The sequence below is a fragment of the Apodemus sylvaticus genome, chromosome 22 (assembly GCF_947179515.1).
Source record: "Apodemus sylvaticus chromosome 22, mApoSyl1.1, whole genome shotgun sequence".
In the NCBI taxonomy this organism is placed as follows: Eukaryota; Metazoa; Chordata; class Mammalia; order Rodentia; family Muridae; genus Apodemus; species Apodemus sylvaticus.
In genome coordinates this window covers 3,395,754-3,419,489 of record NC_067493.1, presented here as the reverse complement: position 1 = coordinate 3,419,489, position 23,736 = coordinate 3,395,754, and the positions used below count along the sequence as shown (strand labels likewise).

The 23,736-nt window shown below is 44.1% G+C and overlaps 2 protein-coding genes across 2 annotated transcripts in view; both read right to left on the bottom strand.

Moving 5' to 3' along the window:
* The window catches only part of LOC127673212 (zinc finger protein 431-like), a gene marked incomplete at its 5' end in the record, with an annotated part of 25,615 nt that extends 16,333 nt beyond the window's left edge, over positions 1–9,282 (bottom strand). Inside the window, 3 exons of the mRNA XM_052168817.1 lie at positions 7,164–7,682; positions 8,220–8,241; positions 9,162–9,282. Coding sequence (XP_052024777.1) covers positions 7,164–7,682; positions 8,220–8,241; positions 9,162–9,282 — 662 coding nt within the window. The remainder of the gene's footprint in view (positions 1–7,163; positions 7,683–8,219; positions 8,242–9,161) is intronic.
* A 12,188-nt stretch (positions 9,283–21,470) lies between these two features.
* On the bottom strand, positions 21,471–23,489 carry LOC127673211 (zinc finger protein 431-like; the record flags this gene model as incomplete). The annotated part of the gene is made up of 2 exons (XM_052168816.1): positions 21,471–21,503; positions 22,683–23,489. Coding segments are annotated over 2 exons (840 nt in total), but the record flags the coding sequence as incomplete, so codon positions are not given.
* Positions 23,490–23,736: the final 247 nt, after the last annotated feature.

Genomic DNA, 23,736 nt, shown 5'->3' with positions numbered 1-23,736 from the left:
ATGCTGTGCAGGTATCTGGTGGGGGAAGACAGTGTTGGTGCAGGGCCTTGCGGATCTAACTGGCCTATTGAGGTAGTGTTGCTGCTCAGGCCTACCCTTGGCAGCTGCTCTCTCCGGGACCCCTTTCTGGGTTGCCTCCCTGTGTTGGGAGCACTGTGCACGCCGGGGGTGGGGGAGCACGGTGGCATGACTTTGGTTCTTCATGTCAGTGCCCTCTGCATGCTGGGTATTTTTGAGGCTCCAGGCTGGGGTCCTAGGTCCTTGTGTAGGCACACCTACTTTATCAGAAGTCCACCGTCTGTGGGGCGGGGTCAGGAAGAAGTTCCCTGTGCAGTTCTACTCCTCATCACCAGTAGATGCAGGCCCCCAGATCCCAAGTCAGGCCCCGACCTCCTGATGGCCTGGGTCACAGGCCTCTCTTTCTGCTTATTGGCTCTGCCTGCAGCTGGCTTTGTCATAGACACCCTCCGCTGCCCTCGCAGGCTTTGTGTTGGTGTCTGTGTCCACACCAGGGCTACCCGCGAGGGGCTTCGTGGAGCCCCCCACATGGCTCACTGTTTTTAAGGCTTCTGCTTCCCTCGCAGCCCGCCAGCCTGGCTGTGTTAGGCCTCCTTCCAAAGCTCCCACATCCTGCTTGGCTCCTGTCCCCCCACTCCAGCTGCAGCTTCCCTGTTGTGCTTCTGGCAGAAGGCATGCTGGGGGCTGGGGGCGTGGCTCCTTCCCCTTGGCCTCTCTTCTCCCTATTACATCAGCGTACAGCCAAATACCCCTGGGGTCTGGTAAGGGAGGTTTTTTTCATTAATTCTTTTCCAATGGAAATAATTCCACCACTTGTCAGAGGGATTTTTGCATTTAGGGGGGCTGACTCCACCCTTTCTTTCCCAGCCTCTTAGATGCTCTTGAAGTGGGAAGCTTTGTTTCCTTAGCTGAGCTGTGCTGGTCTGGGCTGGTGAGGAGGGTAGTTTGGGTTCCTGAGCCCAGCATTAGGTATCTGGGTCCTGACTGTCCTGCCCCCATGCTGTGTGACTTTCAGGATAGCACTGACCCTCTCTGGGCCTCTCCATCCTTCATTTGTCCCGTGTTGGTGGTGAGGGGCCATGCTTGCTAATTCTCTGGCCTCTAGCTTTGATATTGTGATTGTATCAGATTGGCTCTTGTTCCGGGGTGACTCTAGTGCTGCAAGGGGCCCTAGAGGCGTGCACACCTGTGACGGATCCCACACAGTCAACCTCTGTGCTCAGGACGCAGTGGAGTCTAGGGGCTGGGCAAAAGGGAGCAGGTCTCTGGCTGGTTCCTCCTGGCCATGTCAGGGATCCCTGAGTGTGAAGAATCCCTTCTACCTCTGTTGCAGTCAGCAAACCTCCTCCTGGCCTCTCCGCCCTGTTCCTTCTCTTTGTCTCCCTTCCCCCTGCGCTGCACGCCATGCCCTGCCCTGGCTGATGGCTTTGAGTCCTGGGCACCGCCCTGTCCTACTTTTCTCTACACTCACCAGGCTCTCCGCTCAGAACCAGGCCCGGCGCCCAGAGACCTGAGAAGTGAGCCCCTCTAGGCACTTATGCACAGGGGTTAGCCCACCCCCTCCTGCCCAGGGCCCACATCTGGCCGAAGGCTCAGTTTCCCCAGCTGTAAGTTGCCTCCCACTGCCCCTTGGCATCTTCTCAGGTTTCAGCTTCATGGTCCTTTTTCTTTTTGTGGGGGTGGGGGAGTGTCTAGGGAAGGCAGGCTCAGCTCTGCTAGTCTCTCCCTCTGCAAGTCTGAGGTTAAGGGGAGAAGTCCTTACCCAGGTGTTGGGTGAATTATTATTATTATTATTATTTTTAATCAGGTAGTCGAGCAGCAACCTGTTGGAGTTAGAGTCCTCCTTCCCAAGTACTTCCCCCAAGAGACCAGCCTTACTGTACAGTGTCTCTCTAGGCCTCAGGAGGGTCTTCTGTTGTCTGCAGCCTGCCTCGGGCTTGTGGTGAGGTGACGTGCAGACGCTGGTGTTTTCCCCATCTCTGTTCCCCACCCCCACTCCTTCTCGTCGTGCCCCTCAATCTAATGTTTAACCACAGGCATAATCGTGACTCCCTGCACCCTCCAGGTGGCTTTTCTCACCCTCAACAAGGATGAATCTCTGGCTTCTGCAGGTGACATGCCACGCCCTGTCTCTGTAGATGGCAGCTAGTTGGCTGGCCAGGCCCTGGCTGCCGACCTGGCCTTGCATGGCTGTGATTCTCCATTCGCCCTTCATGGGGAAAGTCTGATTGTTTGGATCACAGAAAGGTAGACATCTCAGGGCAGCCACCAGCACTGCCTGGGAGTGGAAGTCATCAAGTGGCCACGGCTGTGTCCCGGCGAGGTGAGGGGGGCATGGCTGCGTCAAGTTGGTGTTTTCTGGGGTATCATGTATCAAGGGAACCCCCTGGGGATGCTGTTGACAACAGAGGCCTTGTCTTATGGAGCAGGATACCGGACAATGCGGGTGTTGCAAAACATCTTTAGAAGCACAAGTGGTAAGAAGTGTGTTCCTCCTAGGCTTTTGGGCTTTGTGTGGGTCAACCCAGGGGCGGGGAAAGCCTGTCCGTTGCCCAGATGGGCTAAGAAAATGCTGCCCCTGGCAGGGGCAGGGCTTCCTGGGGAGACAGTGCTGGACTTTAGATCTGGTGTAGGAGATTGAGGAGATTGGCAGAGTTACACAGTAAAGGGCCACAGTCAGTTTTCGACTATTTGCAGATTGTGTGTGTGTGTGTGTGTGTGTGTGTGAGAGAGAGAGAGAGAGAGAGAGAGAGAGAGAGAGAGAGAGAGAGAGAGAGAGAGAGAGAGAGAGAGAGAGGCTTGCAAATGAGAAGGGTATTCTGGACCTTGTGGTGTGAGACCCCATGGAGGTCTGGGGGTGAGGTGCAGGAGGACCACGAACAAGTCTTTATGTCAAGCAGGTGGGTGTGGTTTTGGAGTTTCATGTGTGAGGGTCCCTGGCAAAGGACACTGGAAATGTGGACCGATGTCAAACGAGAGAAGCCTGGGGGGGTGTATTTTGAAGGTTCAGGGAAGTGGGGTGTGTGGCATAAGGGCCTGGCGCTGTGAATGCTGGGATAGGCCAGGAGGAAGTGATGGGATGCATGCATGTGGGAGGTGAGTGGAGAGCAAAGGGGACACAGGAACCTGAACCAGAGGCCCAGAGGGCGCCACGGGACACAGTGGACACTTACCCAGGGTCTTTGGAGTCCTGGGCAGAGGGATGGACTAAATTTTGTTTTACCCAAGGTGACCCCCATTCGCTAAAATGTAGCTTCTCAGTGCCTAGACCTCGCTAGCCCTCCAGACTGTGGGTTCCCACAGGGGCGTCTGAATATGAGCCGGCTCCTCTGAGCACCTCAGTGGCTTTTCCAGCACGGCAGTGGTGGACGCCCTGCTCCCCTCTGTGCTTTCGGGATGCTGTGTGTCTGGGCGCCACTCCGTTCCCCCACCACGCTCTCTTCCACCAGGACCCCTTTGTCTCTGAGGAATCCGGGCGTGGCCCCCATCACCCGCGGCCTCCCTTTCCGTTGCTCCTGCTGCCCCACTGACCCTGCCCCTCATTCCTGTTTGGCTTTCAGGATGGTGGTGCGGGCCTGCACCTGTGTTTTGAGCAGAGGTTGGCCTGCCTGTGGGATTTGGCCTGGTGTCTGAGTGCTTATGCAGCACAGGGCTAGTGGTCTGGATACATCCTCTGGGTCAGGGCCCTCATCTGTAGCTCTAGCCTGGCTCCACTGTGTCCTTTTGTGGGAACAGTGCCTCACTGGAAGCCACTGCTTTGAATAGGCAGCTGCCTGAGGCTGATACAGGGCGGGTCACCCCGCTCAGAAGGGGACCTGTGACTGCCACTAGTAGAGCTCATGGCTTCCCCCCTGGCCGACTTGGCAAGCAGGTGAATGACAGGGTTTGGTGCTCAAGGCTTTCTTCTAGGGGAGCTCCCAGGATTCCCTCTGACGTACATGTCTTTGAATTACGGCAATTGCACAGAGGTGCGGCCTGTCCAGTCTCACTTAGCAGAGCCTGAGAGCCATCATCTGCCTGCTGTTGCTGGCTTGGTGCAGCCCTGGCTTCTGGGCATAGGGGTACTCCTTGCTATCGGAGCCCAGCTCTGGCTGCAGGGGCCCAGCCCTGGCTGCAGGGGCCCAGTCCTGGCTGAAGGGGTCCAGCCCTGGCTGCAGGGGCACAGTCCTGGCTGCAGGGGTCCAGCCCTGGCTGCAGGGGCCCAGTCCTGGCTGCAGGGGCCCAGCCCTGGCTGTAGGGTCTCAGCCCTGGGGCCCAGTCCTGGCTGCAGGGGCCCAGTCCTGGCTGCAGGGACCCAGTCCTGGCTGCAGGGGTCCAGCCCTGGCTGCAGGGGCCCAGTCCTGGCTGCAGGGGTCCAGCCCTGGCAGCAGGGGCCCAGTCCTGGCTGCAGGGGTCCAGCCCTGGCTGCAGGGGCCCAGTCCTGGCTTCAGGGGCCCAGCCCTGGCTGTAGGGTCTCAGCCCTGGGGCCCAGTCTTGGCTGCAGGGGTCTAGTCCTGGCTGCAGGGGCCCAGCCCTGTCTGCAGGGGCCCAGCCCTTTCTGCAGGGGCCCAGCCCTGGCTGCAGGAGCCCAGCCCTGGCTGCAGGGGCTCAGCCCTGGAGCCCAGCCCTGGCTGCAGGGGCCCAGCCCTGGCTGCAGGGGCCCAGCCCTGGCTGCAGGGGCCCAGCCCTGGCTACAGGGGCACAGCCCTGGCTGCAGGAGCCCAGTCCTGGCTGCAGGAGCCCAACCCAGGCTGCAGGCGCCCAGCCCTGGCTGTAGGGGTTCAGCCCTGGCTGCAGGGGCCCAGTCCTGGCTGCAGGGGCACAGCCCTGGCTGCAGGGGCCCAGCCCTGGCTGCAGGGGTCCAGCCCTGGCTACAGTCCAGCCCTAACTGCTTCTGTATGCTCCCTTGCCTGCACCTTTCACAGCACCGTGGCACACTACACGGCAGGCAGGCTGCTCTCCTGGTTTCGGGGTTCTTCTCTCTGCTGGGCTCCAGCCTTGCTGTCATGGAACCCAAAGGGGCCGAGCCAGCTGCCTCCCTCTGTGCAGGCCGCTCCAGCCTTCTTGCCCCTCCCTTTGCTGAGAGGGCATGAGGCTGTTCCCAGGCTGGTCCTAGCTCTAGGAAAGGGGCTGTGGGATGAAAGGTGATATATAAATGTAAGGTGATGATTATTCATTTGACAGGGACAGCTGCCTGTGGTGAAAAATGTAATCTAGTAATCCTTGTGTGAAAATCGGATCTGTGCCTCAGTGAGCTGCCTGAAGCAGAAAAGAAGGACCATTTTCCCTCTCTCTCCCCACTTCCTGACCCCGCCCCACCCCTGCCAGCTCTGCTCACTTCCTAAGTTCCCAAGCTCTTGTAGCCTGGTAGCATGTCTGCAGTTGCATGTAGCATACCTATGTATACATACATTATTCATCCTGCTGCATGTGTATTGCATACATGTGGCAATTACTCCATGCATCTTGCTTCTTTTGATTGTGGTTAGAGTGCTATCATGGATTTTTAAGCTTTCCCACTTATAACCTCTTTCCGTCAGGGAAATTTTTACATGGCCCTGGGCATATAGTATATAAATCAACCATTTCCTAACAATGAATGATAAATTTGTTTAAAGATGATTTTTAATATACATATTTTATCATTTATTAAAGACAGTAGCAAATTTGCATACTAATGGGGTGGACGAGCTTGTAAGTTTTCACAGAAAGAATTAGGTCTTGGTGGAATATTTGATGCAGCAAGACACAGAGCGTCTTCACTGTTTCTCAGAGATGATCGATATTTTGATTTAATGATCGCCAACGCTGAGGCTGCTGCTTCACACAAGCACATAGCACAAAACCAGCAGAATTCATTAAAAATATGTCCCCAATATAAGCCCACGTCTATGAGTTTTAGTGTAGAGTCCTACCAGACTTTCAAAGAGGATTTAACAAGAATTCAGTGTATTCAACAATATAGAAACAAAATAAATATTAGTCAATTTATTTTCTGAACCCCTGATTACTCATATATCCAGTCAGGAAAGACTGAATGATAAAAAGAGAATTACAGACCAATTATCCCTAATACCACAGATGCAAAAATACTTAAAAGATAAAACAAATAAAATAAAATATAAAACACATCAAAAGATCGTCCACCATTAACAATGAGGAAGACTTCATTCTAGAAAAAGAGATGTTTCAACAAAATGGGATTAAAGTGTAAGAAAAACCAAGAATCGGTCATCTCATGAGGTAATGTAAAATTCTCTGACAATATTCAACACCACTTTATGATAAAATTCTCGGAGTTCTGCTGCTTACTGGGGCTGGAACATGGCTCCTTCTATTCCATTATCAGCAGCTTTCAATATTTCAAATATATCACTGCGTAATCTCGGCTTTCCTGGAACTTCCTTAGAGATCTACCTTGATCTCAAAGATCTGCATGACTCTGTCTCGTGAATGGTGGGTTAAAAAGCATTTAACACCATGCCTGGAACTAAGTCTTTCTGCTTATATTTTAAATTCAGAACCCAGAATCCAAATCTATCTCTTGGCAATTTGACACATACTTGTATCGTCATGTGTCTACATCAAAACAGTATCCAGGTAATAATAATTCCTAACATGATACAGTTCTCTTTCATACAACTGCAAATCCATATGTTTAGCTGAATGTAATCTTTTCCTAATGTAACCATTCCTTTAATGCCATTGAATATCCTTGATCACAAGATTAAAGTTCATTCAACTTCCTGATGTTGCCTTGTATTTTGAACCTTTCTTTTTTTATTTTTCCTTTCTTAGTTTCTATGCCTGTTAAAAACTTTCAAGTCAAATTCTATGCGGTGATTTTTGTGACTTACTTTGTCAATACAATTAATGTAAACATCTTTACCTTAACCTCAAAGAAACTCTTCTGACGAGGGCAGCAAACTTCTTTTCAAAAACATAAAAAAAAAAAAAAAAAAAATCTCCAGAGTGAAAATAATCCCAAGCACCCATGTCTATCATATCCTACTATGATACCCTCCTAATTCCCACTTAATTCATGATCATATTCATTATGTTTCTCTCCAGCACACAGAATTTGGAGACTTATCCCTAGTGAAAACACTTTACCATATTGATTACATTAATAAGTTTTCTGTCCGCTGTGTGTTCTTTTATGATACTGGAGATAACTGGGTCTTGTAAAGGCTTTACCACATAGTTTACATTCATAAGGTTTCTCTCCAGTATGTGTTCTTTTATGATATTGGAGATTACTGCGCTGTGCAAAGGCTTTACCACATTGATTACATTCATAACATTTCTCTCCAGTATGTGTTCTTTTATGAATTTGGAGATTACTGTGCTGTGCAAAGGCTTTACCACATTGATTACATTCATAAGGTTTCTCTCCAGTATGTGTTCTTTTATGAATTTGGAGATACCTGTGCTGTGCAAAGGCTTTACCACATTGATTGCACTCATAAGGTTTCTCTCCCGTGTGTGTTCTTTTATGTCTTTGGAGATGACTGTGATCTGCAAAGACTTTTCCACATTGATTACATTCATGAGGTTTCTCTCCAGTATGTGTTCTTTTATGATATTGAAAATTACTGCGCTGTGCAGAGGCTTTACCACATTGATCGCATTCATAAGGTTTCTCTCCTGTATGTGTCATTTTATGTGTTTGGAGATGACTGGATCTTGTAAAGGCTTTACCACATTGATTACATTCATGAGGTTTCTCTACAGTATGTGCTGTTTTATGATGTTGGAGATTACTGCATCTTGTAAAGGTTTTACTACATATATTACACTCATAGCGTTTCACTCCAGTATATCTTCTTACATGCCTGCAACGATAATTAGCACATGTGAAAACTTTACGGCATTCATTACTCTGATCAATCATGTAATCAATATGAATTATGTTTACAATTTGTCTAACGGTATAAAAAAGCATCAGATCTTAAGGTTTTAGCACTTTATATGTTCATGGTGTTCTCACTCATCATGAGTTGTTCAAGACACCTGTGATGTTTATTACATGGCTCATATTTATAGTATCCTCTTTTTATATGATGTATTTTAGCTATCTGAAGAAAGTTATAAAAACTCTGATCTTTATAACACTGATTGTATTCATATTTTTCCTCTACTGTGAATTACAACACTTTTGACTGGGAACCAGGACCCAAAGAAAAATTTCCAAATTCCTAGTGCCCATAAAGGTTTTCTACACTTTCAGTTTAGGGATATTCCCTGTAAAACTAAAAAAATGAGTAATTGCAAATGTCTTTCATATTCCTAATTACTTTCAAAGGCAGAATACTACATATCTTCTTGCTTGAGAACAAATATTTTATGTTTCTTTTTTCAATATTCCAATGCACACATAATTATTATCCATTATGACACATGATATACCTAATAAAAAGAGTCATAAGTGAAAGGTTACATTACATTCAAACTGTTTGAATTTTTATTTCTTATAACATGTGCAATATGGACTAATGTTTCTCCACAACAGCATTCTTGATTCTCATAAAATGCCCTCTCACCAAACTTAACCATATTACTACAAGAATATGAGTATCACCAAATTTTCTGTGGACGATTTTCTTATTAAAATGTTTTGGATATAAATTTATCACTATTCAATGTGCAGTTTCTAAATACTATGAGACACTACCGATTGGCAGGTCCACAGCATAGCTCTAGAGAAGCTACTTATCAAATGGATACACAAATCAGGTATCAGACCTTCAGGTACATGGTCTTGTAAAAATATTATAATCATAGTTACAGTTAAAGGACTGTTATTTTACACTCTTGTTTTTTGCTGGAGATCCCATAAGATATTAAAATTTCCTCAGAGACAAATTTGTATCAGTTTGCACATGAAAATTACCTTTCATGTCTTCTAATACTTTGAAAATGTTCTTCAAAATGATGGTCTTCCCAATTATAGACTAAAATACACTACCAGAAATGAATGATATACTATTGGAAATTAGGAAAAAAAATCAAGGTACTGTGAATTTTCACTGTACCATGAAAGTTTCAGTGAAAATTTAGTGAAACTGAATTATTCAGCTCAATCTTCACTATTCACAATTAAAATGATAGATCATCAATAACCAATAAACATTTGTTTCCTTTAGATAAAATAGCAGTCTTACCTATAGCATTGAGATTCAGGTAGGTTTCCAACATCACATCTTTGTAGAGATTCTTCTGGGAAGGATCCAGCAAATTGCACTCTTCCTCAGTGAAGTTCACATGCACATCATCAAAAGTCACTGCATCCTAAATATCCCATACATGTGTAAAACACAAAGCATGATACTAACATCAATGTAAAGGAATACACGCTTTTTTGAGAACATATTCATATAATTTTGGCACTTGCTCCACTTATATACTGACTCAGAATTTACAATCACTGTGTCATTTTAGAAGGAGCTTGAATTATAAAATTTCATGTGTCTTGCTTTTGAACAATTTGAATAACATACAGCCCTGACAGGGAAATTCCAATTGAGAGGGAAATGCACAGGAAACATCCACAATACTGATCAGTCATCTGAAAAATTGTAAGAACAATTACTAACTACAAGTCTGATGGGTAAACTGTGTGTATTTGCACATGTCCTTAGTCATAGCGTTACAGGCAGGTATATGTCATAGAGCTGGATGCAGGCATGGCCTATGTAATATGTTCTATGAGACCAAATTTATATATTAAGACCCTTAATCCCTAGAAAAATCAACCAAGGAAATAAAAATGATAGAGAACTCACAGTTCTTTACTAAAAGTTCCCACCAAGAACTATACATTCACTTCAGATCCTTACTCATCTTGTACAAGCATGAAGTGCAACAGTTTAAACTATAACATTAATAAAATTTTATTAAAAGGCAGTGCATGCTTAAACAGTTACAAATAAACAGATAAAACTATAATAATATAAATTTTGATCATAAATAAGCAATGTAAGGCAGGAGAAAGAGCTCAGCAGTGGAAAGCTCTAGCTCGTCTTCCACATTGTGTTTGTCAATTTCTCAGATACACATGGGGACTATCAACTACTAATTACTTCAAGATAAAGAATTCTGAGACCATCTTATGACAAGTGTAAAGAAGAAATATATGATATACATATTCCTATACATAGGCAAAATATTATTTATTCAAACATTTCAGAACAGTCACAAGTGTGCAGAAGAACATCACACACCTGAAATCCAAGGACTCTGAAGACTCCGGTAGTATTGATGTAATGAACACATATCAACTTGAGAAATAGAACATAACCTATATATTTGGCCAAATTTCAAAGTGAAACATGAGGATTAAAAGTTGCACAAAAATATATACTTATTGTGCAAAAACATGTCAGGTGCCTTATGTGGTCCCTATGTTGACTATGAGGACAGGAAGGATTTCACAGAGAGAATTTGTGTTGAAAAACAAAAACAAAGGAATAAAATTAAAAAATTAAGCCCCCAGGCTTGCAAAATAACTTAGCATTAATTGCAAATAGGGCTAAAGCATCTTATGTGATTCATGAACAGAGTTTAAATATTGACTGTATGGAGCATGAGAAGAAAGCTGAAGGATCAGTTTCAACTACAGCACATTAGACACACAGAACAAAATATTTCCCACCTAATAGAAAATCAGGAACACACCTAGAGCACAGCATGATTGAATGCCCAATGAAAACTTGTCCAGCTAGAGACACACCTTATGGGCAATCTCCAATCCTTAACATTATTAAGGATACATTGTTATGCTCCCAGACAGGAGACTTTCATAAGTGTCCAATGAAAGGCTTCACCCAGCAGTTGACTGAAATAGATACAGAGAACCAAAGTGAACAAGGAATGAACCTTGTAGATGCTTAAGGAAGAGTTGGGGAAGGATTGAAGGCCCTGAAGTTGGTAGGAACTCCACAGGTAGTCTGGCAGACTCAACTAACCTATAACCTTGGGGACTCTGAGAGACTGAGCCACCAACCAAATAGCAGACACAGGCTGGAATAAGGCCCCTGGCACATAAGTAGCAGAAGTTCAGGTTAATCTTCATGAGGTCCTCCAACAACTGGAACAGGCGGTGTCCCTAAAGCTGCTGCCTATCTTTGGTATCTGTTCTTTTAACTGTACTCCAATGTCTGGCCTCATTGGGAGAAGATGCATTTAAACCAGTTTTGTCAAAAATACAGCAGATTATGAAGAGCATGGACTGTTGAGTGCACGTGATTTGCCAGCTGTGAGTTCAAGATCTTCCATGTCTCAGTCACTTTCTTTCTGTGGAGAGCCAAACCACAACTTTGATGATGGCTAGATTGTTGATTGGGATCTATACCCCTTTTACAATGTATTTGAGAGCTTAGACAACCTGAGACACAGCAGCAGATTGAATTGTGCCATGAAGGGCACAGAAGTCTTACACACTGAGTGTCAGAGGAAGCAATAAGTGTCCCCAAGAGATGTGAACAACATCTAAGACAAAGGTATAGAGGTTCTAGACCAACCCTTGGCAAGCTTGCTCAGGGAGAAAATGCTGGAACTTGCGACCTGTGACGGTGTAGACTGCCCTGACCACAATCCTGCTTCTGACCATCCCAGGATCCTAGGATGCTGGACATGGCTTCAAAGGGCTTTCAGTTAGAAGAAGAAGAAGAAGAAGAAGCCTCACCCAGAACTCTGTTTGTAGTCTTGGAACCCTGAAGCCTGCTAAGACTTGTAATTAGGGGAGCTTCTGTCAGCCCATGCCAAAGCATCCCTTCCTCCTGAGGTTACCAGACACAAGACAAGGTATAGTACAGAATAGAGTTTATTCAGGGCATGGAGAGGGGAGTCAAGAGGGAAGTAGAGGCAGAGAAAGGCAGAGAGAGGGAGAGAGTAGAGAAGCAGAGGCAGCCATGACCATGTGGAGAGAGGGGGGAGGGGAGAGGAAGGAAGGGGAACCCAAGAAGGGGCAAGAGAGAACCTGAGAGTGAGAGGATAAGAGAGGGGGGAGGGGCAGGAAGCCCCTTTTATAGTGTGCCAGACCTACCTGGCTGTTGCCAGGTAACAGTGGGGAGGGGCATATCTGGCTGTTACCAGGTAACTGTAGGAGGAGCTTGACAGAATCCTAACAAGGGAGAGGAGCCTCGGGGCATGGCTGTAAGGGATGGCCTTGGTTGTCTTAACTGGTGTGGGAAGCCCCACCCACTGTGGGCGGCACCATTCCCTGGCTAGGATTCCGGGCAGTGTGTGGAAAGGGGCTGAGCAGCAGCAGGTGTTCATTGCTCTTGGCGTCCTGATTATGTACACACCTGATGTGAGTGAGCAGCTGTTTCACACTTCAGAGTGGCATTGCCCACCATGAGGGACTTTACTGTGAAGCGTGAGCCGGAATAAACCTGTTCTCCTGACAGAGTATTTTATCAAAGCAGCAGCAGTGATTAAGATACTTGTGAATTGACCTTTATCCATTCAAGGTCACAATAAGAGGTAATGTTGTGTTTTGTTTAAATAATTTTTATTAGATATTTTCTTATTTACAGTTATTTTTTTGCTTTTTTTTTTTTGAGACAGGGTTTCTCTGTGTAGTCCTGGCTGTCCTGGAACTCACTCTGTAGACCAGGCTGGCTTCAAACTCCGAAATCCACCTGCCTCTGCTTCCCAAGTGCTTTTTTTATTTTTAAATTTATTTATATTTTATATATTTTATATTATATATTCATATGTTTATATTTATATTTTATTTACATTTCAAATGTTGTTGTCCCCTTTCCTCATTTTCCCTCTGAAAACCCTTTATTCCCATCCCCCCTCCCCATGCTCACTAACCCACCCACTCCTGCTTCCCTGACCTGGTGTTCCCCTACCCTGGGGCAATGAGCCTTCACGTGTCAAAGGGCCTCTCCTTTCATGGATGTCCGACCAGGCCATCCTCTGCTACCCATGTGGCTGGAGCCATGGGTCCCTCCATGTGCACTCTTCGGTAGGTGGTTTAGTCCCTGGGAGCTCTGGGGTTACTGGTTGGTTCATATTGTTGTTTCTCCTATGGGACTGCAAACCCCTTCATTTCTTAGCATCCTCGGTGGAACTCACTTTGTAGAGCAGGCTACTAACAGAGATACACCTGCTTGATTCACTCCCATAGTGTTTGGATTAAAGGTCTGAGTCGCCACACCCAGCAGAAGACACTCACCTTTAATCCAGAGATTGAATCTGGAACACACACCTTTAATTTGGGCCACACCTTCATCTTGAGGCTTTATAAGAACACAGACGAAGCAAGTTTTCACATTACCTGCTTTTACTCCCCTGTATAGCAAGACTTAGGACTTCCCTCGCATTATTGATTACTTGTCTGTGATTCCATCTTCTACTGAAGACCAGCTGAGACATCCAGCTTCGGGGACTGAGACCTTCTGGATTCTTGGACTTTGCTTCCCATCCAGCTGTTGTAGAATAAGGCAGACTGCAGTCTGTAAGTCATTCTAATATAATCTCCTATCAGGACAGAGAGGGTGAGTGAGAGATCATTCCATGTGATCTTTTACTCTTTAAAACAGGCACCCCTAGTAGACTTACTGGCCCATGAGCACTTCACCCATTGCCTGTTTCATCAGTCCACTATAATTTTAACTCTAGACAATTGCATCCAGAGTGATAGGATCTTAATTTGAGAAGCTTCACTCTTTTCTTATTTGCTTGTTTGGATATTTTAGCCTATGTTTTAATCTGTATCCCCAGCTGACTTGAAACTAGGTCTGACTACCAGGTTGGCCTTGAGATCTGAGATCCAACTGCTTCTACTTCTATCCCCCATCTGCTTCGTTCCTATAGATGCTGAGACTAAAGTATTGCATCGCCAGGCTGGGCAGAATTTTGCCTCTATTAGGCAATGCAAATAGATGCTATTATTGTGGGTTTAACACCCAATATTCCACAGTGTAATGCTCAGGAGGGTATAATTAACACACTGGAGATTTCTCTGTATTTGAAGGTCAAGGAATTGCCCTTAGCAGTCCATGGATAACCTGAAGGTCCTGAGGGAGTACTGTCTAAGTTTTGTCAAAAACACAGCAGATTTCGAAAAGCATGGACTTCTGAGTGGATGCGATTTGCCAGCCCTGACTACAAGATTTTCCATTTATGAGCCATGTTGTTTTTGTGGAGATTCCAGCCACTGCTCTGAGGATGGCTGGTTTGCAGATTGGGATCTATACTCCTTTTGTGTATTTGAGAGAATGGACTTCCTGAGATACTACCAAAGATTGAATTGTGCCATGAAGAAGAGCACAGAGGTCTCCCCTATTGAGAGTCAGAGGGAGTCACGTGTGGCTTCAGGAGATGTAAACAACAACAACCTAGACAAAGATATAGAGGAACTAGACCAAACCTCACCAAGCTTGCTGAGGGACAAAGGGCTAGAACTTGAGACCTATGATGGTGGAGACTGCCCTGACCAGCATCCTGCTTCTGCCAGTGCCAGGAACCTAGGATGCTGGGCATGGCTTCAAAAGGCTTTTGGCCAAAAGAAGAAGAAGAAGAAGTGAACAAGGCACCCAGAACTTTGTTTGGAGTCCAGGAGCCCTGATTCCTGCTAAGCCTTGCAATTAGGGGATTCTCTGTCAGCTCCTCTATTACAGCAAATGCACACACAAGGCAGTTGTGTCTTTGCAGCCATCTGGTGTTTGTTTGTTTATCTCATTCTTAATAAAAGTGTTAAAATCTGGCGATTTGTGTTCTTTTAGAAATGGCCCAAGGGAAAAATGAAGGATGGAGTAGAGACAGATGAGGATAGTCTACTTTTTCCTACATTTGGTTACAGGAGTAACTGGTGGTTTGTCTTAAAGGAAGTCCTTAGGAGAATTTGGCATCACAGATTAGCAACAGAACTCAATAAAAGAGGCCAGGCTAGTACAAAATGAATGCCAAGGCCCAGAAAGAGGAAGAGGAGGACTGGATGAGACACTCGGAGGGTGAAGACATTTGCCTGACAACCTGAGTTAGAGCCCCTCAGGACTCACGGGGGGGGGGGGGGGGGGAGGGAGAAAAAGCCAGTTCCACACTGGTGCTGTGCGCAGCTCATCTGTACACACACACACACACACACACACACACACACACCAAGCATATGCACACATACAATAATAAATTAAATTTTAAAAGAGAGAAATAAGATAAATCTCTTGACTTACATGGAATTCTTGGTAGCTAAAAAAGTACATTTAAAAGGTAGTCATGGTGGTGAGTGCCTATAATCTCAGAACATGGAGGCAGGAGGATCATGAACTCAAAACCAGCCCAGGCTATATAGCAAGCTCCAGGCCACGCAAGTTCTGGGAAACACAAGACGAGCCTGTTAATTAAAATAGAAAGCAAAGCCTGCCCTAGTGGCACAGACTTCCAACCCTGCCACTGGGAAGGAAATAATGGAGAATCTGAAGTTCACAGCCGACCTGGGCTGCGAGACTCTTCAAAATCACACTGGGAAAATAAGGAAGATCCTGTCTCAAAACAAAAACTCTCTTTGCAAAAAGATCAGAAAAGGAGGAAGGAGCAAATGGTTACTAAACCCGCCATGTGATTCTTCAGCCTTTATCTTAAAACTAATTCACTGGAAATATAACAGGAAACCTGGACAGCCCCGAAGAGTGGTGGCATGTGAAGATCATATACCAGTAAGAGACTGGCGGTGTCAGCACTTAGAGCCAAAACCCTTCTTGATGGTGTCAGACATGAAACTACCTGGGATGCTAACTAGGTAAGTTTAAAGAAACAAATAAACAAACAAACAAAACAACAAGAAAAACTTTTAAAAAGTAGAACAGAAACACCTGTATTAAAAAAAATAACGCATGTAACACAAACTAGTTGCTGCGTCCTTCAAAGCCCTTTAGAACAGCTGATGTACGGTCTGCTCCTCTGCTGTTACAAGGACAGAGTGTAAATGTTAGGAATTTCTAAGGTCACTGCGAGCATTCAAACCCAAAATGTACATAGTTACTACATTGTACATTTAGAGAGGGAACCAGGTTTAAATAAAATGCTTTGCGATCCCATACTTAAGCATGTATTACTAACATTATCATCAGAGACAGCCAGACTGAACGCTGTAATTACTGCTTGATGGTATCCACTATACACTTATGGGTCTCATTAATCAATGCAATTCTCCCTGTATCCTTTGGTGAGTGTTCAAAAGACTGCCTTGCAGGGCAGTGGAGGGAGCTGAGTGGGCGGGACCTTGCAGTCCAGGCTCTGTGGGTCCTCAGTGCCCCACCCAACTGGTAAAAAGAAGGGGATTTTGCATTAGTTTGGAGAAACTACTGAAAGATTAAAACACTGCAACTTGTAAAACTTTTAAAATTATATCTTAGTACTTAAAAACTGCCCTACCCACAGGAGTCTAGAAAGTGGTAGTCAGACAACTATTCAAGCACACAAAGGAAGACCTTCAAAGCTACAAGATCAAAAGTGGTCAGTTGAAACAATCCTATCTAGATTATATTTCTGAGTTTCATCTCTCAGAGACCACCAGAGGAAAAAACTTTACTGGCTTCTGCTTTTCTAGGGAAAGATTACAAAACCTACACCCTAGTCTTTTTTTTCTTCAGGAAACTTATCAACCTAGCAGATCTGTGTGGTGGGGCAGGTTCCTGTCTCTACAGGCTGCTCTTTTTTCCCACACCACCCTGGGACATTTGCATATCTCTAAACCAGAGACAGGTAACTGAGGGACCTGAGGCAATCTCTAATGGCACACTGCCCTTCACTCCACAAGTGGGCTTTCTTTTATCAAGTATAAAGAAAACACACTTACATGCTATGCCTGAAAGTCAGCTTTTAAGAAAACGTTCTCTTTAGCACCAAAACATTCCAATAATTTATTAGCTTTGGGAAATCTACGCCAAATGAATTTGACAAGTCGATTTTATTTATTTATTTATTTATTTATTTATTTATTTATTTATTTATTTATTTAGGGTTTTTTCCAGACAGGGTTTCCCTGTGTAGCCCTGGATGACCTGGGACTCACTGTGTAGACCAGGCTGGCCTCAAACTCAGAAATCCGCCTGCCTCAGCCTCCCAAGTGCTGGGATTAAAGGTGTATGCCACCGCTGCCCAACAAGTAATTTTTAGAAACATGAAAGATTGGTAGTAAAATGACCTTGATATTGGTTAGCACTTGCTGATCAGTTCATTACCTATTCTGAGGTCAGGACACACCTCATCCCTCCACAGGCTCTGAAGAGCGTCTTTAAAAGCATCAGCCTATCCAGGTGAGGCATGCACACACTGCCACTACCACACACACATCACTGGGCACTTGTCAAACAGGAGACTGCAGTGAGCTCCAGCCAGCCTAGAAGACACAGTGAGTTCTAGGGCAGCCCTAGACAACACAGCAAGATCCCAGGAAGGGGCAAGAGAGAAGCTGAGAGTGAGAGAATAAGAGAGGGAGGAGGGGCAAGCAGCCCCTTTTATAGTGTGCCAGACCTACCTGACTGTTGCCAGGTAACTGTGGGGATGGGCATAGCTGGTTGTTGCCAGGTAACTGTGGAGTGGAGCTTAGACAGAATCCTAACAAGGGGGAGGTGCCTCGGGGTGTGGCCGTAAGGGGCAGCCTTGGTTATCTTAACTGGTGTGGGAAGCCCCACCCACTGTGGGCGGCACCATTCCCTGGCTAGGATCCCCGGCAGTGTGTGGAAAGGGGCTGAGCAGCAGCAGGCGTTCTTTGCTCTTGGCGTCCTGATTAATTACACACCTGATATGAGTGAGCAGCTGCTTCACACTTCAGAGTGGCATTGCCCACCATGAGGGACTTTACTGTGAACCGTGAGCTGGAATAAACCTGTTCTCCTGACAGAGTATTTTATCAAAGCAGCAGCAGTGATTAAGATTCTTCTGAATTGACCTTGATCCATTCAAGGTGGTCACAATGAGAGGTAATGTTGTGTTTTGTTTAAATAATTTTTTATTAGATATTTTCTTATTTACATTTATTTTTTGTTTTTTGTAATTTTTTTGAGACAGGATTTCTCAGTGTAGCCCTGGCTGTCCTGGAACTCACTCTGTAGATCAGGCTGGCCTCAAACTCAGAAATCCACCTGCCTTTGCCTCCCAAGTGTTATTTATTTATTTATTTTTTATTTTTATATTTATTTATATATTTCTATATTATATATTCATATGTTTATATTTATATTTTATTTATATTTCAAATGTTGTCCCCTTTCCCCATTTCCCCTCTGAAAACCTTCTAGCCTATCCCCCCCTCCCCATGCTCACTAACCCACCCACTCCTGCTTCCCTGACCTGGTATTCCCCTACCCTGGGGAAATGAGCCTTCATGGGTCCAAGGGCCTCTCCTCTCATGGATGTCCGACCAGGCCATCCTCTGCTACCCATGTGGCTGGAGCCATGGGTCACTCCATGTGTACTCTTCGGTTGGTGGTTTATTCCCTGGGAGCTCTGGGGTTACTGGGTGGTTCATATTGTTGTTTCTCCTATGGAACTGCAAACCCTTCAGCTCCTTGGGTCCTTTCTCTAGCTCCTCCATTGTTGACCCTGTGCTCAGTTCAATGGCTGACTGAGAGCGTCCCCCTCTGTGTTTGTCAGGCACTGGCAGAGACTCTCAGGAGACAACTATATCAGGCTCCTGTCAGCAAGCACTTGTTGGCATCCACAATAGTGTCTGAGTTTGGTATATGAGCTGGTTACTGGCCCCAATATGCTTGCCTTACCCTAACTCACCCAAACTGTTATTGCAACAACACTGAAGGTAAGAGGAGGCCCTTTGTCCACAGTCCGGCTATGCTGGCAGGTCTCGAGGTAGCCACAAGATGCCTCACAAATTTGGCCAGAGTGTATGAAAAAATAAAAGAGAGAAAATAAAACCTTACAGCTTTTTTAGATTGTGTTATGGAGACATTTTTGACAATACACCCACATGGACCCTGAATCACCAGAAGCAAAGGAAGTAGTGGCTTGAGCTTTTGTCAGTCAGGGAACACCAGCTATGAAGACAAAGCCCCTGAGGGTGGAGTAGTTAGGAAAGAGTTGTCTAAGAGATTTAAGGACAGTGGCAAAGAGAGTATTTAATGGAGGACAGACTGCAGAGGAGACACAGATGGGAGGACAGAAGTAACAGACTGGAGACCTGGGAAAGACCCTGTTGTCAGCCAAGGCCAAATCAGAAGACCATAAGTGATGCCTAAAAAGGACAGCCTCAATAACGGACATAAGGGGACCCTAAGAATCGAAAGTGCCCGCATCACAAGTCCAGGTTACCCTAAAAGTCAAATGGAAACCCACCAGCTTTTGTTGATAAATTTCAACATACTGTCTTGCTAAAACCTACAGATAGAGTCTTTTCATCAGTTTATAAATGACTTTCCAGTGGCTACAGAAACAAAAAATGCAGGATTTCTTAGATGCCTTTAAAAATTCTGACTGTTTATGTCTCTGGAATAAAAGCCTTACTCTGCAAACTTCAGGTGACCTTTGTAGACTTGGGAAACACATACTCAGACCAGGGTTCCTGGCATTAGACAATGGCCAATGGGTCAGCAATTGGCAGGAACCTGCCCCCTCCCTGTTTACACCTCAGTGCAGCAATCGCCTCTTAGTTAAAGATGATGGCAGAATGGCTCATTGTCAGCCTCTCTCCTTGAATGCCTCCAGCACAACTTCTCAGCTGACCTGATACTAGACCTTGACCTCCCTGGATGGGCCTCTGTATGACTGCTCAGATAGATGCAGGGGTAACGGTAACAGTATTCACAAATGGCCACAGCCTCTTTCCAGATGGACAGAGGTAAGCTGGGGTAGTGGTGGTGTCAATACCAAGATCACATGGGCAGAATCACACCTGTCAGGAATGTCAGCCCAGAAAGCTGAACTAGAAGCTATGAAAACATCACTAGAACTGAGAAAAAACAAGACACAGAGGGCTGGTGTGTCATTGCTACCTCTCATATCCATGGGGCCATTTATAAGGAGAGGAGCCTTCTGATGAGAAAGGACTAAACTCCATCCCAGAGAGACAAAAAATAAGCCCAGTGGGTGACCCCAATAAACTGGGCTTTTCATGTCGTTGATTGCAACAGACCCAGGAGACCCCACACTCTGATCAGATAAAACATGTATAAGTAGGGGTAACAGGGTTCACCAATGGCAACTGCCTAATTCAGGATGGACAGGGGTACACTGGGGAAGTGGTGGTGTCAAATCCCGAGATCACATGTGGAGAACCACACCTGGCAGTAATGTCAGTCCAGGAAGTTGAACTGGCAGCTCTGAAATGTCATTAGAGCTGAGAAAAGACATGACATACATGGCTGGTGTGCTATTGTTACCTCTCATATCCATGGGGCCATTTGTAAGGAGAGGACCGATCTGATGGGGAAGGACTAAATTGCACCCCAGAGAGCAACAAGAAAGTCCAGTGGGTGGCCCCTAGCAATTGGGTTCCTCATGTCCTTGATTGCACCACACCCAGGAGTCCCCACACTCTCTGATGAGACAAAATATATGATCTGGGCCAAAAACCTGTTGATGTCTCAGTGTTGTAAGAGATAAGGGAGGACAGCTAACTGACTATAAACTAATGTTTGAGAGAAAATGTGTCTACACAGAAATAAAGGAAGAAATCAGAGACTTTCTAGCGTTCAATGTAAATGAATATGCAACATGCACAATCTCATGGAACACAAAGAAAATGAAAGTGGAGCTAAAGGAGAGTTCACAGCACAAAATGCCTACATGAAAAAATTGGAGAACTCCCATGCTGGCAATTTAACACCATGTTTTAAAGGCTACAACAGAAAGAAGTGAGGGAGCAAAGAAAATAAGGAGGAGACATCAAGAAATTTTCAAGTCGGGGGATGAAATTGATAAAATAGAAAGAGAACAATTCAAAGAATTAATGAAACATGGAGTTGGTCTTTTGATCCCTTTATTAGACAAGATATACAAACCCCTATTAAAAGATAAAGAATATACAAAATAATGAAATCTAAAATGAAATGGGGGATTAAATAACAGGTAAAGAAGAAATCCAGAAAATAGTAAAGACATAGTTTAAAAAGGGTGCATTCCACCAACTTGGAAATTCTAAAAGAAATAGCTAACTTCCTCTATAGATTCCACATCCCAAAATTAGACTAGAGAAAAACAACTTAAACTGACATAAACATGAAGGAAAACAGAATTCATTAAAAATATGTCCCCAATATGAGCCCACGTCTATGAGTTTTAGGGTAGAGTCCTACCAGACTTTCAAAGAGGATTTAACAAGAATTCAGTGTATTCAACAATATAGAAACAAAATAAATATTAGCCTATTTATTTTCTGAACCCCTGATTACTCATATATCCAGTCAGGAAAGAGAATTACAGACCAATTATCTCTAAAACCACAGATTCAAAAATACTTAAATATAAAACACATAAAATAAAATATAAAACACATCAAAAGATCATCCAACATTAACAATAAGGAAGGCTTCATTCTAGAAACAGTAATGGTTCAACAAAATGGGATTAAAGTGTAAGAAAAACCAAGAACTGATCATCTCATAAGGTAATGTAAAATCCTCTGACAATATTCAACACCACTTCATGATAAAATTCTCGGAGTTCTGCTGCTTACTGGGGCTGGGACATGGCTCCTTCTATTCCATTATCAGCAGCTTTCAATATTTCAAATATATCACTGCCTAATCTTGGCTTTCCTGGAACTTGCTTAGAGATCTCCCTCGATCTCAAAGATCTGCATGACTCTGTCTCGTGAATGGTGGGTTAAAAAGCATGTAACACCATGCCTGGAACTAAATCTTTCTGCTTATATTTTAAATTCAGAACCCAGAATTCAAATCTATCTCTTGGCAATTTGACACATAATTGTATCTTCATGTGTCTACATCAAAACAAAATCCAAGTAATAATAATTCCTAACATGATACAGTTCACTTTCATACAACTGCAAATCCATATGTTTAGCTGAATGTAATCTTGTCCTAATGTAACCATTCCTTTAATGCCATTGAATATCCTTGATCACAAGATTAAACGTCATTCAACTTCCTAATGATGCCTTGGTTTTTGAATCTTTCTTTTTTTCTTTTAATTTTACCTTTTTATGCTTGTTAAAACCTTTCAGACCAAATTCTATGCAGTGAGTTTCATGACTTACTTTGCCAATACAATTAATGTAAACAGTTTTACCTTTAACCTCAAGGAAACTCTTCAAACAAGGGCAGCAAACTTCTTTGCAAAACCATCAAAAAAAACCAACTCCAGAGTGGAAATAATCCCAAACACCCATGTCTATCATATCCTACTATGATACGCTCCTAATTTCCACTCAATTCATGATCATATTCATTACGATTTTCTCCAGTAAACAGAATTTGGAGACTTATCCCTGATGAAAACATTTTACCACACTGATTACATTAACAAGGTTTCTGTCCGTTGTGTGTTCTTTTATGATATTTGAGATTACTGTGAAAAGCAAAAGTTTTACCACATTGATTGCACTGATAAGGTTTATCTCCAGTATGTGTTCTTTTATGATATTGGAGAGAACTGTGCTGTGCAAAGGTTTTACCACATTTATTGCACTCATAAGGTTTCTCTCCAGTATGTGTTCTTTTATGTCTTTGTAGACCATGGTGACATGCAAAGGCTTTACGACAGTGATTACATTCATAAGGTTTCTCTCCAGTATGTGTACTTTTATGTCTTTGGAGATGACTGCGCTGTGCAAAGGCTTTACCACATTGATGGCACTCATAAGGTTTCTCTCCATTATGTGTTCTTTTATGTTTTTGGAGATCACTGTGACATGCAAAGGCTTTACCACACTGATTACATTCATAAGGTTTCTCTCCAGTATGTGTTTTTTTATGTCTTTGGAGATGACTGGGTGCTGCAAAGGCTTTACCACATTGATTACATTCATAAGGTTTCTCTCCAGTATGTGTTCTTTTATGAATTTGGAGATACCTGTGCTGTGCAAAGGCTTTACCACAATTATTGCACTCATGAGGTTTCTCTCCAGTATGTGTTCTTTTATGTCTTTGGAGACCACTGTGATATGTAAAGGCTTTAACACATTGATTACAGTCATATGGTTTCTCTCCAGTATGTGTTACTTTACGATATTGGAATGTATTGTGACATGCAAAGGCTTTCCCACATTGATTGCATACATAAGGATTCTCTCCAGTATGTGTTCTTTTATGATATTGAAAATTACTGCGCTGTGCAAAGGCTTTACCACATTGATTGCATTCATAAGGTTTCTCTCCAGTATGTGTCATTTTATGTCTTTGGAGATGACTGGATCTTGTAAAGGCTTTAGCACATTGATTACATTCATAAGGTTTCTCTCCAGTATGTGTCATTTTATGTCTTTGGAGATTACTGGGTCTTGCACAGGCTTTACCACATATATTACACTCATAGGGTTTCACTCCAGTATATCTTCTTACATGCCTGCAATGATAATTAGCACATGTGAAATCTTTACCACGTTCATTACTCTGATCAATCATATAATTAATATGAATTATGTTTACAATTTGTCTAATGGTAAAGAAGCATCAGATCTTAAGGTTTTAGCACTTTATATGTTCATGATGTTCTCCCTCATCATGAGTTGTTCAAGACACCTGTGATGGTTATTACATGGCTTCTATTTATAATACCCTCTTTTTATATAATGTATTTTAGCTATAT